Source organism: Acanthochromis polyacanthus, chromosome 1 (assembly GCF_021347895.1).
Source record: "Acanthochromis polyacanthus isolate Apoly-LR-REF ecotype Palm Island chromosome 1, KAUST_Apoly_ChrSc, whole genome shotgun sequence".
NCBI classification, from domain to species: domain Eukaryota; kingdom Metazoa; phylum Chordata; class Actinopteri; family Pomacentridae; genus Acanthochromis; species Acanthochromis polyacanthus.
In genome coordinates this window covers 18,467,745-18,485,941 of record NC_067113.1, presented here as the reverse complement: position 1 = coordinate 18,485,941, position 18,197 = coordinate 18,467,745, and the positions used below count along the sequence as shown (strand labels likewise).

The 18,197-nt window shown below is 40.2% G+C and overlaps 1 protein-coding gene and 1 long non-coding RNA gene across 3 annotated transcripts; one reads left to right on the top strand and one right to left on the bottom strand.

Moving 5' to 3' along the window:
• Positions 1-6,789: 6,789 nt before the first annotated feature.
• Positions 6,790-12,457, bottom strand: otx2b (orthodenticle homeobox 2b). The gene is made up of 4 exons (XM_022193280.2): positions 12,098-12,457; positions 9,746-9,953; positions 9,027-9,178; positions 6,790-8,369 (listed from the first exon to the last, which is right to left on the bottom strand). Exons 2-4 carry the CDS (start codon positions 9,840-9,842, stop codon positions 7,746-7,748), a joined length of 873 nt encoding a protein of 290 aa, XP_022048972.1. The 5' UTR covers positions 9,843-9,953; positions 12,098-12,457; the 3' UTR covers positions 6,790-7,745.
• A 177-nt stretch (positions 12,458-12,634) lies between these two features.
• On the top strand, positions 12,635-16,823 carry LOC110950602 (uncharacterized). Of its 2 annotated transcripts, XR_007943675.1 has the most exons (4): positions 12,635-12,651; positions 13,198-13,398; positions 14,179-14,237; positions 16,472-16,823. It is a non-coding gene; the product is annotated as an uncharacterized LOC110950602 (long non-coding RNA). The 2 variants fall into 2 exon arrangements; XR_002595667.2 differs by lacking the exon at positions 12,635-12,651 and having other exon boundaries at positions 12,926-13,398.
• Positions 16,824-18,197: the final 1,374 nt, after the last annotated feature.

Sequence of the window (18,197 nt, the reverse complement as noted above, 5' to 3'; positions counted from 1 at the left end):
TCCGCTATTTTGATCCGAGCAGACAGCTGCTGCATATTATCCCGTGTTTAGAACCACTTACTTTTGATGTTCGGCTCAATTGTACTGCAGTTTTTGGCCTTTTCATCTTGTTTGTAGCCACTTGTGTTGAAATGGATGTTTATCAGGAAAAGAAACACGCTTTTCCTCAGATAAAATGTCAAAATGTTGTGAATGTGAATAAGGTTTGCAAAGTCTGACACTCAGTATAGCCACAGCTAACAGTGCCATATGTGTGGGGTAAATCATCTTTATCCCAGATCCTCTGAGCTCCAATAGTAACAAGTGAAGTGTTCATATAAACCTTTGTCACACCAGACATTTTAGGTCATCATAACAGGATGTGCACAGCTTTAATTAATAACATTACCAAGGCTGGGTTCTGTGCCCCCTGGAGCCACCATTAATTACAGTGCAGATCTGTTTTTCTTGTTATTACAAGTGTGAATGTTTGGTATGGAGATGCTGATATTCTTACCTGTGAAGCCGTAAGTTTAGAGTTCTGTTACATTTTCTATTGAATTTAGCAGCGGCTTTTCAAAGTTGCCCGTTTGATTGACATCCATCTGTGCATTTCCTTATTTTCTAGTAATAAAAAAAGGAGTCAGGTGCTATAGGGTACCTGTAATGTTTTAACCTTAATATTTAAATTTGGTACATTTGGAACGTTTTTTTCTCATTTTTTTGGGAAAGCGCTTTGGGTCATCTTGTTGTGTGAAACATGCTATATATAATTTAACTTGGCTACTTGTATACTAACTGTTAAGATGGTATAGTGGTCTATATATTGTATGATTTACAGTCTGAATATGGGACATAGTTTCTATTCAGTGGGTTTCTATCCTGCTGAATTATTGGCCTGAGCTTGTCTGAGATTTTGTTGACCGTCTTTGTAAGCAAAAAGATGACATCAGTTGTGTCTTTTCAGCCAGTTGAAGTTTAACTCCAGCCAAAAGTTAAGATTCTGTTCTGGAAAAGACGCTCAGGCATGTGGATGTGGTGTTTCTGGAAGTTGAAGTGTGCGTTTTGAACTTGTGTGCTGCGGAGGCGGCTGCTTTCATGTATTCGAGGCACGTTGGATGAAGGCATACAACTTGCAGCCCATGAATTCAAAAGGCTTAGCTTTTGTGCGATGACACCCTGAAACAGTTCATTGATGTATAACACTCAATGAAATATTGAAATAAGCAAAGAGGAGATTCTGCCAGTGGGGCTGATTTGCCTCTCCTCCGTTTCTGCGCTGTAGTCTGACTAACTGTTGTCCATCTGAGGAGGGGAAAATGAGGGTCTCCGCGCTCTAATCTGGCAGACGCACCTAATTAATTTTTGGTTCTTCCTATAGGCCTCCTGTCTCACAAGAGAACGATGTTTGCAGGAGATTAAACGATAGTGTGAGTTAGAAAGGGAGCTCTCATCACATGCACCTGTGTTCATTGTTCTAATGAGGAGTCTCGTGGGCTCGGCGGCCTGCTGAGGAGGAGAGAAGTGGGTTTTTCACAGGTATCTACTGTATTATGTGGCTTAGCGGAAACAGGGGAGCCAAATACACTTACATGGTCTAAACAAGTGCTGAGGAGAAAAGGAGGAGCCGCTGTTGCATTCTGCTACTAGCAATGGTGAATTACTCTCAGAGGAAGCGTCGCCTTTTATGAAATAATTAATTGACATTGCTGAATTAATGGGGCCTGGTATTAAATTGAACGTAATATTGTTGCTCTACTTTTTCTGTTTGTGCTATTCTGTGTAGCCTGTGGTGAGAATACTGGAAGAATGGAGGAGAAATTGGCTCCGTTCACCATGAACTCATTAAATTTGTAAGCTATTTGTGATCAAAAGGTGTGTTTGAGGCCATTAACTATTGGGTTTGATCACGGCTTGCATGTAATGTCAAATGTCAGGTTTTTTTTTTCCTGCTACTTCCCACAATTTCCGTCGAAACAAAGTATTAAAACAGAGGAGAATAAGCTTCCTATGTAAATGTTGTTAAACACGGCTACTGAAGTTTATTATATTCTGTATTGCTCCTGACTCACATCCTCCATTTAGCTGCATTCAGTGGGTCTTTAAGTGGGTTTTACAGCAGGTTACGTCTATCAGTTCTTTAGCTCAGACCAAACAGCCTGATGTTGCACATTTTAAGAACTAAATGTTTGGAAGTAGAAGGTTCATTTTTGACTTTTTACACAGAAGCTAGGAAAAAAGATCAACGCAAAGTCGGAGCAGTCGCATCTTGTGGCCTTTTTCCTGATGAGATCAGCTCAAAAGAAATCTTCATGACAGCCCATCTATTGTAGACGGCTGTGAAATATTTAAATTCATTCTGATCAAACAGCACTCTTCTTTTGGCAGCTCCCCACACATTTTTATTGCAGAAATAATAGGCAGAGGTATTTATTTAATAGGGGCCGACTTCACTTTTGAGTTTCCTAAATGTGTATTTATGACAGCAACCCATATAAAAACGTAGAACTCCTTTGCTTGAAGCTAAATGTGGTTCCATTTCATGTATTCAGCGTCCAAATTGAATGTGTGACCTTTTGGACTGGAGCTGTATTAATGACCGTTAGTCATCACTTAGAGGTGATTAAATATTTCAGCACTTTACTTTTATCACTCTGCTGCGTGTGAGACTTCACCATCAGGATGATTCATAATCCACGAAAAAAATCTCACCATTTCCTTCTTAGGGAGATTTTTAGAAATGGCTGGAAAAACACATTACAACTGAATTTTTACACCAAGAGGAAAATGTAAAATTGTGTTTGTATTTAATGTGTTTATTTGCACTGAATGCTTCGTCCAATTCAGGATACAATAAAAGATAAATTCTTGTACAAATTCCCTTCAAATGGACAGCATCTGTGCAGTCTTAACTAGGTGAGCTTTAACTAACTAGGTATTAACTCGACCCATAAGCATAGTAATAATGTGGGTTTTTTTTTTAAACATATGCTGAGGTCTGATAATCTTCTTATGGGTTTCAGGGTTTTTTCTTCATCTCTGAATAGCTTAACAAAATATGGCTCAGTAATGGATGGTTGTATCCTCATCCATCGCCCTCCTCCCACCTACTATTACTTGAAATAGGCCATCAAGTGGCTAATGAACTGATAAGCCCTCTGTGTCCTGTGGGGCTTATGAACATCATAAGCCAAATGTTTGGGCATATTTGGTGAGACAGTTTTTAAAGAGCACTTATGTGGGCAAAGGACCCTGTTGAAAAATATATTTTTTTAAGTCCCTGTACTTGCCACAGGATGAAAATGCCTCCTCACATGCGTGTGTTTTGTCACAGGACGTGATAAATGGCTGCGGGCCGTGAAGGAAATAATAAAGCATTCCAAGTGTTTTTCAGGTTATCTTATAGGTTGTGCGTTACTTGCAGCTGCACAAAGGATGTGTGGCCCTTTGCGTTTTTCAGACCTCCAGCTAGTCAAGCTGCTAGTATCATTATCAGTTTTGGATCTCTGTAAATCCATGGATTTGTGTGAGCAGTCTGAGAAATTAAAATAACATGCTTTTTACTGCGCTTACTTCAAATCTCTTTAGACTTCATTTTTTAAAACATCTAAATCTGTTATTATGTAGGCTATACAAAAAAAACCTTTTAATTTAATCTTTGACAAGATTATCAAATTCATTGATGATGTCACAAACTTAAATAATTTCAGAACATGTTGACTAAGCCTGGATAAGCACTTTGAAGGGGATACTGCTGGATTAGCTTAAAATATTTATTTTTGTTTTTATCAGCTGTTGGCACAATTTGCACATCATTATATTCTTGATTTTTATTTTATATATATATAAATTTTATTACATTGTTTAGCCATAAATACACATGCATATGCTATATTAATCAGCATGCCATGAGAGAAGTTGTATTTAAAAACAATGTGGTAATTTGATTTTAAATTGTTTTTTTTTTAAATTGAGAGCCATCATTTTTTATTTTTTAGAACTGTAGCAAACTGTTCCACATTCAGTGTCTGTTTATATAATCAGATTTTCTCAGTGATAAAATATTTTTGGGTCCTCTTTTTTTATTCAAATAACTCAAATGATTTATAGTTTGACTTTTTTTTTTTTTTTTTGAGGGGATCAAATCACCTGAAGACTTTTGCAGTTAGAATCTCCATGCTATCACACATAACTCTGATAAAACCTGGTGTTTTTAGTGATACTTTAAGATGACTTACTCTCATCTACTGGTCATAGCTGCTGGTCTGACCACAGCCTCGGTGTGTAATCTTCCCCCCCTCCCCCAGTTCTTCCTGCAGCCGTTGCGGCCTGAAACTTTCCGCAGGCCGATGCTTTGCAGAGGAGGACTGGTGGTGGTTGGAGCCGGACAGCAGCCAGACCAGGGGACGAGAGGCGCTGCGCAGCCCGCTGTTAGACAAAAAACCAAGAGGGATTAATGCAGCGTCTGTTGGTCCCATATGCTCCTTAGCACTGCTCTGGTCTTGATTAAAAACTCATTGTATTTATGAAGTATTGTGGAGGCCGGGTGCCTAATCCTCCTCACGACTTGTGCACTTTGAAGGCTCCAAGGTTACAATAACAAGCAGGGCGCAGCTTTTGTGCTGCAGCTAATATTGGATGGATTAGTGAGAATCGATCAGGCTCCAATAAGTGGACTAACCATTTAAAGCTGTTATATATATTTAAACCACATCGGTGTTTTTTTTTATTGTGATTGCCATTTCATAACCAGATTTTAGTGGTGCAGTTTGTCCCTCTTTCTATGCTTAATTTCTTCGAGGTTTTTGGATTTAGCTCCATTTTCAAGAATGACTCATGTCTCCTAATCAGGCGCATTTATTCAGATACACATGATAAGTCTAGAATCAAGCTGATGCCCGTCCTACTTCTCATCTGCCTCGCTTTTCTGCTGCTGCATTTCTCTCATGTCTCCTAGAAATAAGTGTCTCTTCAGCAGCCATTTGAAAGTGACCCTGCAGTCTGAAACACTTCTTTTTTTCTTCTTTCTTCAGCAGTCTGAGAATAGACGCTTCTCATGAATATTCAGGCTGCCTAGGCTATTGTTTCCAAGTTCAATTGTTTCATTGTTTATGGCTATAACGGTGTGCAGACTATGTATGTTGCAAAAACTTGGCGTTGCATTGCACGACGTTGTAATTGATTGGTGCAAATTATAGCGCCAAAAAACGGCCTGCGTGATAAATTAAAAAGCGCATCCAACAGTGAGTGTGTGGAAATGAGCTGCTATTAGTACCCTTGAATAAGTTATACGGGTTGTTGTATAATTAAGACACACACCCACCTATTTTCTGACCACGCAGGAGTGGAATCAAAGTCACTCTTCTCTTGAACGCTTCGATTATTTCAAGCAACGCTTTTAATTAGTGCGCTCCTTTAGCGGAGACTCCAATGAAAGAGAGATTATTGGCAATGTCAAGGATGCTAATTGAATGTTGGACTTCTAACAATTAGCTCACTGCAGAGCCATGTCGACTCATTACAGATCCCATACCCGCTCTGACTTTATTGTCGTCAACTTGAGAATAACGTTGGAGCAACAAAAGTAAAAAAATAAAATAAAAATCAAATCCTCTTTTTACAGCAGCCTTGACCTCTTGACTCTCTAAATTTATTTTTTAAAAGTCATAGCCTCTCCTGTGAGTGGAGTAAAGATAAATCATTTTTCAGAGGGCTGATAGATGTAAATAAACCCGGTGACCTTACGCAGCAGATAGAAGCACATTTTTAGGTCATTCACATTTTACAAGAGAGCTTTTTTGCGCACAGTGTTGCGTAAATTTGCAGCTTTTAGTGGCAGTTTTGCAGTTTTATTCCTTGAATTGCCACAAGCAAAAAAAAAGATGCTAGCCGGTGATGTGATTTTGTTCATTTCTTCCTCTTTAGATTTATTTCCTTCTGATGTGTTGTCAGTCTGTGTCATTTTAGCAAATTGCTGTGTTTTCTTGGTAAATTAATGAAACATCAATGCGTGTTTTTGTTTTTGTGGTTACATGAAATATTAGGCTCCATATTAGAGCGCTCATTTGGGGATCAGACATGTAAACCCATGCCGTGGGGCTTTGAATGGGACCACTGCTGCCCTGCGCCCCAGAGAAACCCCCGCCGGTTAAATATTGGGATTAACATCTCTTGGAGTCCAGGATTTAAAAAAAAGAAAAAAAGAAAGAAACTGCTTTCTCAAACCGCACACCCTCTTTCACTATTAGGATATTGCACAACCGGAACCTAAGAAAGGAAACAATATAGGGCGTTAATTCCTTCTTTTTTTGTTCAAAGAGAAGATTTTGTTTATCACCAAATGAACGCCGAATGACTGAAAATCACAAGGCAACAGATTCGAGCAATTTCACTTAAATCCACGTGAATATATGTGGTATTTATAGATGTGTTGGAGTAACTAATTATGCATGAAAACGGGGAGTTTACTCGCTATTGACAAGTGAAATTATTACTCACTTAGGCGGCAATTATTGGCCTCGTTAATGCGAATCTGTGGATTCCCCCCCCCCAACCCCAACACGCCCCCACACCACCACCCCAAACCCAGCTTTTTTTTTTAAAGTGACCTAATTATTTTTGCTACAACCATATTTTTTTTTAAACACCTGATGCCAAATGAAGAAATTCCCTGCAACCCATTGCGCCAAATTACGCACAGTTAGTTTTACGCACGGTGCAAAAAAAACATTTTTCTTTGTTAATTTCCTCCCTCTAACACACACGCGCACACACACGCACGCACACACAGACCGTTTCTTGATGAGAGAGTAAGCTCACAGGACCTTTATTCATGTCTTTTCAGCGGTGAGGTCACACCATCTTTGGAGCCAGTAAAGGATCCACAATCACCGTGTGTTGAGATCAATGGAGGGGGAGCATATGCAGAGCTCTCAGCAGCCCGACAGTCTTTTCCAGTATGGCTAACCCTTGATTATAACTACCAGCATGTGCTTGGAAAGTCTCATCTCTGTTTGTGATGCGGCAAATTTTAACCATTAGCATCTTTCGTTGTTTCAAAAAAAAAAACAAAAACGTTAGAAATCTATTAAAATCACAGCAGAGAGTCTGATGCGAGGGGGGCTCACAAATTGCATACAATACAACAGATCACAGTTTCGAAGGCTAGCACAGATAAAAAAACACATATGTACCATTTATATAAGACGCACACTGATTGTCTCTTAGAAACTACATATTGATTCCTTATAAACACTTTTTTTCTTAAATAAAGTAGTGCATCCATGTCCACACGCCATCCTCATGTCTCTCTGCCAGCAGGTCGGCAAAGTTGTGTAAGAAGCTTTAAGGAGGTCTGTCCATCCCGAGCACTTCACCGGCAGAATTCACTTGAGTTTTTGTTCGTGACTTTTTAGTTCCGTGGCTGTGGGTGTAGCTACTTTTCTGTCGGAGTCCGCGCTGTGTTGTCCTCAACAGGTGTTTTTTTTTATACGTCTAGAGGCACACACTGACAGACATGGATGAAGGGCTACAACCTGTGAATAAACGGGAAAGAATCTCTTTGCCGATGCTAAAATAAATTAAAACCTCTCCTCTAGGAGGACCAAAGACCATCATGCCAAAAAAACTGGAGGCCCCTGAGAGCCCTGCCTCGCCGTGCAGGCTCACATTTTAACCAGTCCGATGTGTTTTATTGAGGGATGGCAGCGCTGCGTCTCGCGTGATCGTCACTGTTTGTGCACTTTTTTGACAGCTGATTGCTCTGTTCACAGGACCTGGAATTTCCACGAGGATGTTTGATCCTTATAATCCAAGCAATCGGCATTGAAGTTCAGCTTCCACGACGCCGCTTGGTCCTTATAATCCAAGCAGTCTGCTGTGGAGTTGAAGCCCAGGCCGGACGTCCCGTAGCCCTGGGTGGAGAGTGACGCCGGGGACTGGTTCAGATGGCTTGTGACCGCGTTTGTGCTCATCGGGCTGAGAGTCGAGCCCGGGCCTGACAACTGGTGGTGCATGGGAGTGAGGTAAGAGCCGCAGTCCATCCCCCCGAAGTAGGAGGTCGACCCGGCGTAGCCCTGGCTGTAGCCCGAGGCCTGGGTGTAGGTCATGGGGTAGGACCTCTGCATGCATGAGGAGGAGGTAGATAGGGGGTCTGAGAGAGGAGAGATGGACGCCGGACTCCAGATGGACACTGGGGCGGTGCTGGTGGAGATGGCGGGGACTGTGGTGGTGCTGGTGGGGGGCGTGAACTGGCCGCTGGCCCCGCTCTCCGAGCTCACTTCTCTGGTCGGGGAACTTTTCTTTTTGGCAGGTCGCACCTTGTTCTGGCCCCCGTTCTGCTGCTGCTGCTGCTGTTGGCGACACTTCGCTCGCCGGTTCTTAAACCAGACCTAAAAAGCAGCATATTGGCACACGTCACTGACGAAACCCCTTAATTGTAGTGTAACCAAAATGATCCTTTTCTCAACTGCAATATAGAGCACAAATTGGTAAATATTTTCCCTCTGCAAGCAGCACTTCCCCTTTTAATGTAAATATATTTTTAAACGCGAAAAAAAATGTTTTTTTCGTTTTCAATCCAACTCAAGAGGATTTGTGGGCTTTTTAAAATCAAATTTTAGGATACAGTGGATTAATCTATTTATTTTGTTATACCAAAAAAATTGAAAAAGGATCTGCCATTAAGTGGAATTATCTAAACCCACTGGTAAAAGTTTTCCAGTTATTTAAAGACCATAAAACACTCGTTCCCATTTTACTGTCAGTCAGAGTGTTGCTTGCAGCACAGATAAAGCAATTATAATTCGATCTATTTGTTTAATATGTATCCCTGTAAATTAGCCAGACCTGTATGTTTATTTTCCAAATTAGGAAATCTACACAATTCTTATTCATTCTAACAGATGTATTTAAAAATGACCTAAAGTTATTTTTTTTTTACTTTAGTGTTTCTCAAATAATGAATACAACGGCCCTGATATATTTTTTTGTCATTACTAACATGTAATGGTCATTTTTATACATGACAGATGCTCTGTTTAACTCACCTGTACTCGGGATTCAGGTAGATTGATTTTCAGCGCCACCTCTTCGCGCATGAATATGTCCGGATACCGAGTTTTGGCGAACAACGCCTCCAAAACATCGAGCTGTGCGCGCGTAAAAGTAGTCCTTTCTCGCCTCTGCTTCCGTGGCGTGGCTGCAAGTACAGGAGAAATGTGAATCACGTGGAATATTTTAATTATGTATAAACGCACAAGTATATAAATTAAAAAGCCATCAAAGGCAAATTTGGAATCAGCAGAATACATTCATTTTGTGTGTGTAATTACGCACGAGTCCTTCGAGATTTAAAAGCTGGTGTCAATTTGTAGCACTTGACGTTTTTGAGTCTAACGTGCCAAAAAAATTGATGCAGTTTTTGAACAGAAATCAAAGCAAATTTTTTCTGGAGCCACGTCTAAAAATAAGTCGCACAAGAGGAGACTTTGGGATTAGTGTTCAGTGCAAGCTGCATTCACCAGAAATGTGGTACATGGCTTGATTTGCTAGGTTGGCCAAATAATATTGCTCCAATAATTACTTTAAACTTTAATTTTTTTTTTTTACAGTTTCTAATAAAATTCAGTCTTCATTATGCGATCAAGAAAATTTGAAACTGATGCTGTTTGCCTCCTGTAACATACTCATGATTATAGCCGCCATCAGCCCTTTCGGTGCTCTGTCATTACACCTTTTTTATTTTTCAAAAAACGTTTAAACCCACCTGGATAGCCCACTGACGGATGTAAAAGATCCATTCCGGAAGTAGTTAAGCTGAGTCCATTGACTGTGTAAGGTGGTTGCTTTAGATACGACATCATGCTAATGTTTGTCTGAGGGCTGAAGTTGGAGAAAATTTTGAAAACTGATGGAGCTCCCGCTGTGTACGTGGTGTCCTCTGTCCGCCGTGTGGTCCGTCTTCTACCGGGAACCTGTTCCAGAGAAGAAGCAGAGGAAGATGTTGGTGAAGACGTGCCTCCTTGTGAAGTGAAATTAGCTGTGTTTACATGACGCTGTGGCGAAAAAAGCCCTCTCTCCAAAGCGCATGGCGCTCCTCGAAAAGCACCAACCACATCTCCAGCTGTCTTCGTCTCTCCAAGCCCCTCACCCCTCCCGCGAACACAAAACAATACACGCTCGTTATAATTGCAACAAGTCACTTGAAAATTCAATTAAAGTCAGTGCTTCTTGTTTGGCGTGAATTAAAGCTGGGAGCCTAAAAGTACAACCGGCTGAACACACACCTCTTTCAAATGAAACCTGAAACATAATTAAATACAGTCTACCAACTCCGAAGCCATTTCACATCAATTTGGCTTTTTTCCTCCTTTGGATCTATTTGTTTGAAAAGTTTTAAGCTGTACATGTGATCAGTAAATCAAATGGATGTTTAGAAAGAGAAACTGATGGTACAGAAACGTGAATAAAGAAATCCATCTTGTTTAATAAAATATAGTCAATATAAATAATCATCTTTAATAACTAAATTAATGTTTGGCCCTGTTTAAGAAATCCTGAATAAAAATAAAAGATGTCTAGTAATCTTTAGGGCAGTTTGTTGAGAAAAGTCTATAGAGTATTATTTTTTTTTTAAATGAGATAATTTGAAGCTTTAATTCGGTAAATAAAAAAATGGACATATGCTCCTCCGTTAAAAAGTAGCAGCCTTTTAAACAGAAATAAATTTGCTGTGTGCTGTTGATTGGTAAATGTGATTGCTGTCACTTCAACTTCAGTGACCCTCACCCGTTATCCCCACTGTGCCTCTTGATTAGTTGCATTTTTTTTTTCAATATCCAACGGTTTTAACCCCCTCGTCCCAATCTGTCACACTTAAAACAGACCCGTCAACCAGTTGCACACACAGCCGCTCAATAATAATTACCCAGTCCAACAATTAATTATGATAAATTTTTTTTTCTTCCCCTCTTCTTCTTCTTCTTCTCCTGTTGATGAATTAACGAGATAATCCAAGTGGCAACTGGAGCTGCAGTTTGGTGTCAGAACAGTCCAAAGTGCTTCAGGCTGCAAATTAAACCCGCTCTGCTCTTAAACAAATTATTCTGAGATTTCTAATCATATAATATATATGTATATTTTAGTCAGAACTGATGTGGATAACCGTGAGGACTTAGATGGGGGAAAAAAATCAGAAATGAGATTAAATTCTCATAAATGCTGGCTTGATCGAGCTAAACACCCACTTTAGACGCATAAATACAACCTGCCACTAGAACCCTCCAACACGTGTAAAATATATCAAATATGACATGTTGGTTTATTGTCTAATGAATAATTTATCTCTGGAGACAGGCGAGAGCTGCTTCAGAGAAAAGGCCCCGGAAGATCTGCAGACATCAGGCCTAAATGTTCATCTTTTCGGTGCGTCTTCCAGAGCCAACAGCTCCACGCTTCTCCATTTTTGTTGCATTATTTGCTCTGGTTATTTCTACCGAAGAGAAATGCGCGATGTGAGAAAATATGGCTTTTTATTAACGGGTAAAACTTCCCTTACTGGAAATGGACCTCGTTGCTGCGCTGCTGGAGTCAGTGAGAGTGTGAAATTGGTAAAATATGACCTCCAGGAATCATATAATTATAAAAAAGGCAATTACGCACAATATCAGAAGAGCTCCCGTTTAGCTTTGAGCCTGTCTTCGTGTCCATTAGGAGAAAGTATCAGAATGTAATTTCATCAGTTTGATCTGCAATTACCGGAAGGCTCTTGTGTGCATTTACACCATTTACGTCTTAAAGATTTATGGTAATCTAAACAGGTTTAGTGAGGAGAAACACGTCTTCTGCTTCAGTAAGAAAACGAGTGAATCTAAAACGGTTTTACTTCATTTTTGCAATTTGGTGCCAGTGAAGCATTTTTACTGGCATTTCTTTGAGTGTCTTTGTTTTATTTTAACAGCAGGGGCACAAATTAAATATGTTTTACCTTTTTAAAGATAAAAAAATGTGTATTGAGCTTTGAAAATAGGGTTTCATTAAAAGTGATAGGCTTCCAAATTTGAACTGTAATGGAAATATTATAATAAATAATAATAATGATGATGAAAGCTGAACTTACCCTGCTTTTGAGGAGTGGAAAGTTCTTTGTCTACTTGGGTTTCCTCCTGGAGAAATAATAATAAAAAAAACTCAGCACAAAATCAGCGTGGTCCTGTCGGAGAAAAATCAAATATCACAGAGCCAAGCAGCCTTCTTTAGGGGCAGAACGACAGCAGCAGCAGTGCAGATAAAAGTTAAACGCCTGCATCAGGGGTTTTGGAGCGATGCGACAGCGGCGGAGTGATGGAGGAGGCTGCATGTACGCCTTTAGGATTTGTCGGTGTGTTGTGAGTGAAGTGGTTTGAGTTAGATTTTGTACAAAGTGCCAGCCAATAGGAGCCGCAGGACCGAGCTGAGGTCTGTCTCTGTCTCTCACACTGGTGGGGAGGGCTTTTTCCCCTCTCTCTCCCTCCCTCTCTCTCTCTCTTTTTTTCTTCCAGGGAAACAAATGTCTCCAGCTACTTTTTTGACGCACAGTCCTCAGCCAATGGCAGCAAGAGGGCGACTGACAACATCCCCATCCCACCGCAGAGAGGGACCACCGATAATAAACCAACGGTGCGTCGGTGGATGGTGAGAAGTGGAGTTTAAAGCAAGAAAAGTCACTTTATTTCAGTTTTTTATTGCATTTTGCATCAGACATCGCTTTCATGCAGTGGAGGAATAGGCAGCTTTAATATAAAAGCTGATCCAAGGGGAATATAACAGAAAATAAAGAGTTTTGTACTGTATGTTAGTGGCACACATTTTATAAAAATTAACACCCCCCCTTTATTGATCTTTTATTTTAACCCATCTCCAAATGTTTTTACTCCTTTAAAAAATAGGATACATCGAATTAAATTCTAAAAAGTTCAAACAAAATATCAAAACATCCGAAACAAAAAAAATACTTATTTACTCCGTGAGTTATCCCAATAAGCAAAACGCGCTGTCACAAAGGGGGGGAAAAAGCAGAAATAAATCTGTGAGGAGCGAGAAGAAAGGAGGAAAAAAAACGAGGGACTAAAGCTGGGCTCTCCATGTGAAGGCTGCACCGTCCTCTCACATTCCAGCGCGTCGCAAAAAAGGGGATTTAGAGCGACTTATTTCCTTAAAACTGTCCTCCCATCCACACAGGCAGCCAGTCTGCTGCCATCAGCTCCGTACAGGCCCAGCTGCACCCAAACCCACACGCACGATTTCCAGGTGGAGCGACCAAGAGGCACCTGCACTGTACGTCCACAGATACAGGAGGATAAAAAACAATAAGAGAAAAAAATCACTCATTCCAGCTGAAACGAAGATGTGAAAGAAGAAAAAGGGCTTCTTTAAATGAAGGTAAGCTTCTTTTATGTTACATGGAATGCAGAAATTGGTGCATTTTTGTAGTTTTTGTGTTCTATTATTGGAATTTAATGACTTGCAATAAAATAAGCGTAATTATAGTGATGTTAATAATAATAATTGGCTCAATATGTAATTAGAATAATATTTTTTTTGGTGTTTATATCCTGATATTGACTCTTTAGTGCAGGATTGGTGTCATTTCTTATTTAGTGGAGGACCAACAGGCTGCAAGGGACAAATAAGCCTCCTCTACGTCACTTGAATTTTGAACCTGCGTGCCCATCTCAAAATAATATGCCGAGGGTTTTTGTCACGGCTTGGTAAATGTATCATCTTAAGAGGCTTTGTGGAACACCTACACACACACACACACACACACACACACACACACACACACACACACACACACACACACACACACACACACACACACACACACACACACACACATGCACAGCGCGCTCTGCACGGACACACCCGCTCACTTGCACCAGATTTGAATATTGATTTAGATTTATAAACACAGACAGACCGTGGCTTTTAGGAATCGTCGTTTGCCTCCTCTCTGAGTGGAAGGCCAGAGTCAAAGGTGCGCTGACAGCTGCACTCAGCGCACAAAAACCTCGCTGGCTGATTTATCCGCAGCAGCACTGAGGGGCAACTTTACTAACTCACTGACACCTCTTTTGACTGATTTCGATCAGAAGATGCGGCTGTGTGGATCATAAAGCTGGATTTTTATAATTTTTTTGTTATTTTTTTCCCCCCCAGAGCCGAGCTGATGTGATGGCAGCAGAGGAAAACTTTGTCTAGATGAGGACACACGTGAGGTATTTGTTTTTATTTTATTCTTTTTACAGCCTCATAATACACCGAGGAGCGATAATATTGGTTAAACTGGTGTCATCTCATTTATTTCCATGTAACCTTAAATAGATTTATTATATAGGGACAACTTCAAGCACAGTAGGAATCAAGCTTTGTGTGGCAGATTTTTCCTTGTGTTACTGTTTGTTTTATGGCATCACATAGTTTAGTTTTCTGCGCCAGACTCCCTGCAAAAATCGTCATATTTTAGCGCAAAGTCCTGCAGCTCCTTTAGAATATTCTACATGCACGTCCTTCCTCAGAGGCCTGTGCATCTGAATCCAACATAAAAACAGCCAATTTACTGCTTAAACCTGCATTTTAAAAAAGAAATCCAGGCTCTTAATGTGTGCTCATATTCAGCAGCTGCGTGGTAAATGGAAACCGAGACTTTCAAACTGCTGCGTGCAAAATTATGACGTGTGATGCCGCTATCTGCCGGATCTCACCGTTTAAATTGCTAAATAATTTATTAAAGTGTAAAGCCAGGCCCTCCGCAGGGACTTTGTATCTTAAAAGGACGTTTAAAGGGAGAAGGAGTTAAACGCCTCTGGCGAGCAGCGCTCCCACTGACTCCCGGCTAATTGACGACGACGGCTTTTATCTCCGCCTCTGCTGCTCTCAACCTGAGGGTGAGGATTTCACCAGGCCTGCTCCAACCTGTGATTTCTGCCAGTTAATGCGTAGCCATACATCTTTTCAAATACACCGCGCAGGCCTGCCTGTTTGACCCCTCGTTTGATAGCCTTGAAAGGAAAATTCGTATTTTAAGATTGGATAATTACTGGCAGACAGCCCCCTTCTCTCCCCGCTCTGCGCCTTTATCCAGGCGTGAAAGGAAATAATCAACACATTATAGAAGGAATGCATGTGTGCTTTTAATTTTTATTTTTTTTAACAGCACAAACAAATCACAAAACGCTATAGAATTGGAAAATTAAGCGAAAATAAATCACAGATGTTTGTAAATGATCCTCTATGTTGAGCAGATTTCTCCATCCTCTGAGCATCCAGGCAGCTTTCCTCTCTCTGCTCTGCCTCTTTCCCTCCTTGTTGGATGTTCGCATGGCTGCATATGAGGAATGTGTTGGTGGAATTCATTCTGAGCTTAAAAAGACACAGAAAAAGGGAACAAAATCCAATAAAGCATTCATATAGAAATGCTGATAATCTGTAATGTCAGGGAAAGCCTTTCCTTCTGCACTTGGGATTTAAATTTACCTCAGTCAGTGCTGATTAGATTCAAGCCAGCCTTTTATCGCCAATATTACTTCTGTTTACTTTGTTTTTTCTTTTCTTTTATTTATTAAATGCACAATTTTATTGTTAATATCTCAGCTGTGTGAGAAATATTATTTTCCATCCAGATATTATTTTCACTTCAAAATTCTTCTACAAATGCAGTTAAGTTATAAAAATCTTTATTTTAAATTCTCTGTATTTAGGATCATGCACAGTGAAGAGTCAAGTCGATGAAACAGCTGAGGTTAAAATCCATTATTTAGCACTGATGCAGACAGTAATTACTGTAGATAGATATTTGGTGTGTGTTTGCCTGTGAGTGTGTGGGTGACAGAGAGAGGAAGAAAGAGAGAGAGATGAGCTGAAGTAGGATAATCACAAGCTGTATTTTAATTAGCCTGGCAGGTTTGATGGATACATTGCTGCTGCTGCTTTGCAAAAAAAAAAAAAAAAGAAAGAAAAAAAAAAGTGCAGCGCATAGTGAGAAAGATGTCTAAACAGAGGGCTTTCCCTGCACTGTTCCCTTATCACAAAGGAGCTAAACCTTTGTGTAATGTAACATGTAACTGACCCCAGAGGTCATCAAAACACATTCAGTCTCCTCCCCAGGGATTAAAGGGCCACAAACCCCATTCAGTGTCTGTTTGGGAAGAGTTTACTGACACTGAGGCTTTTTCAACAGGCTGCACTCTTGGATTTGTATCTCTGGCACTTCTTCTCATTGTCACAAATCTAGTTTTGGACACAAGTTAAAATGATCACACATGTGTTTTCAGTCTAGTTTTTACACTTCTATAAGCAAACTGAGCACTGATTGTGGAAAATGTGTTTACCTCCTGCATTTTTCTCCATAAATTCAGATCCTTCATAATAGTTCCTCTCTGTGTGTGTTCTTTCCATGAATATGACATGCCTTTTAATTAGAGCCGTAATTGTTTGTGCTTTGTTTGTGCAGGAGTTCGCCAACAAACAAACGGATGCAATTAAACACACTCAGATCATCTACGAGGAAGGAAAGTCAAGACTGGTGGGAAGGCGACAAGGACGAATAAGGCGAGAGAAGACCTTTGTAACTCAAGGTTAACACTGATTGAGTGAGCGTCACAATCTGGATCATTTTTCTACGAAGAAACATCACTCACTGGTTTTTCTGTTACATGTGCTCTTTGTAGAACTTCTCAGAGCTGTTCTATTTTTGTGTTGTCACTGAAATGTTAAGTTATTTTGTTGTCACATTTCTCTTGTCATCCAATGTATTGTACTTAATTAAAGATTAATTTGCAAATAAAGACATTTCTGTTGCCCTACTGTGCTCTCCTCATCCCTCTGCCTTCACCTCGCCATCAGTAGCCTTCTCCTGTGTGAGCTGAGGTGTCTGCATGGTGTGGTAAAACCTGCCCTGCAGACCGGACCTCTCAAGTCTTCAAAGGAGGAAGAACTCAATGTGGGGGATTTGTTCAGGCTTATTTGGTAACCTAGGATTTGAATTGGATTCTGGGAGGCATTCATAACACATTTGAAAATGTTACATTGTGTGATTTTGTGTGTAATCCCCATAATAAATTTTAGAAATGGTCACAGCACTCGCACAACTGTGACTATTCATGATTTATCAAATGGTTTTCTTGTCTTGCCTCTCGGGGGTTGAGGTGTGTGTTCTCCCGCAGGGAAACGGGCCGATGTGAGCCGTGGGTTGGGGGAACTGCTGAAGAGACTGCCGTTTTAACCTTTCTCTCAATGTTGTTTTGTTTATTTGACCTGCATATGTGATCGGGTCAGCCACCGAGCTTCCAGAGGGATTCTCTTAGACCCCCAACAGCACTGGAGCATTTCAACCTCCAGTGGATTATGCCTCCCTGGGAGGAGGGTTAGTGTATACACACACACACACACACACACACACACACACACACACACACACACACACACTGTAGGTACAGTTTATTAGCCTCAGTGTATATTTTATCAAAGCCACAGTCCGATTAATTTACAATTTTCTTATTTACATCATGACTTCTAAACACTTCATTGTGGCAAACAGTATAATTTAATACTTGTTGCAAAGTGTTATGTAATATGCAAATTTAAAGACATCTTCCAAACAAATTTTATGGCATATTAAAATACTTCAGTTAAATAAAAAGTACAAAAATTGAGCCTATTCCTTCACCCTTTCAAAACACATTGAAAGGGTGTTTTCAATGTAGTGAAGGAAGCCTATTCCTTCACTACATTGAAAACACCCTTAATCACTAAATCATATTTTAAAAATTACCTCAAAAGTCTATTTTTAGTGCGTGTGTTCCCCTCACACTGGTGTTAACTCCAACCACAACTGGTTTCATTCTACTTGTGATTCATGCACTTTTTTAATAAAAGTAGAAACACTTTTATATGAAGTCCATATAGAGAACTTTAACTTCTCAAAAGAAGCCACAAGCAAACACCTTCATGTAGAGGGGTTGATTGTGCCTCTTTTCTATGAAAATAAGTGATTTGTGTTTGCAAAAACCACTCATTTTCAGCCTAAAACCTCAGAAGGAGTCCAGATAGAGTGAAGTGTTCTAAAGTGGAATAAGTTCCCATATGAATACCTTATGATATGGTTTAGTGGCTCCACTGCTTGGATTTGCTGTCTGGTGCATGTAAACTCTCCCGCCTTAGTTCGATAAGAGCGAGAG

Excerpts from the sequence above, each read along its gene's own strand:
- otx2b (XM_022193280.2), bottom strand. The coding sequence starts at position 9,842 with ATGATGTCGTATCTAAAGCAACCACCTTACACAGTCAATGGACTCAGC. Across the intron at positions 9,179-9,745 it reads TCCGTCAGTGGGCTATCCAG|CCACGCCACGGAAGCAGAGG; the intron begins GTGGGTTTAAAC and ends CTGTACTTGCAG. Across the intron at positions 8,370-9,026 it reads TACCTGAATCCCGAGTACAG|GTCTGGTTTAAGAACCGGCG; the intron begins GTGAGTTAAACA and ends GCTGCTTTTTAG.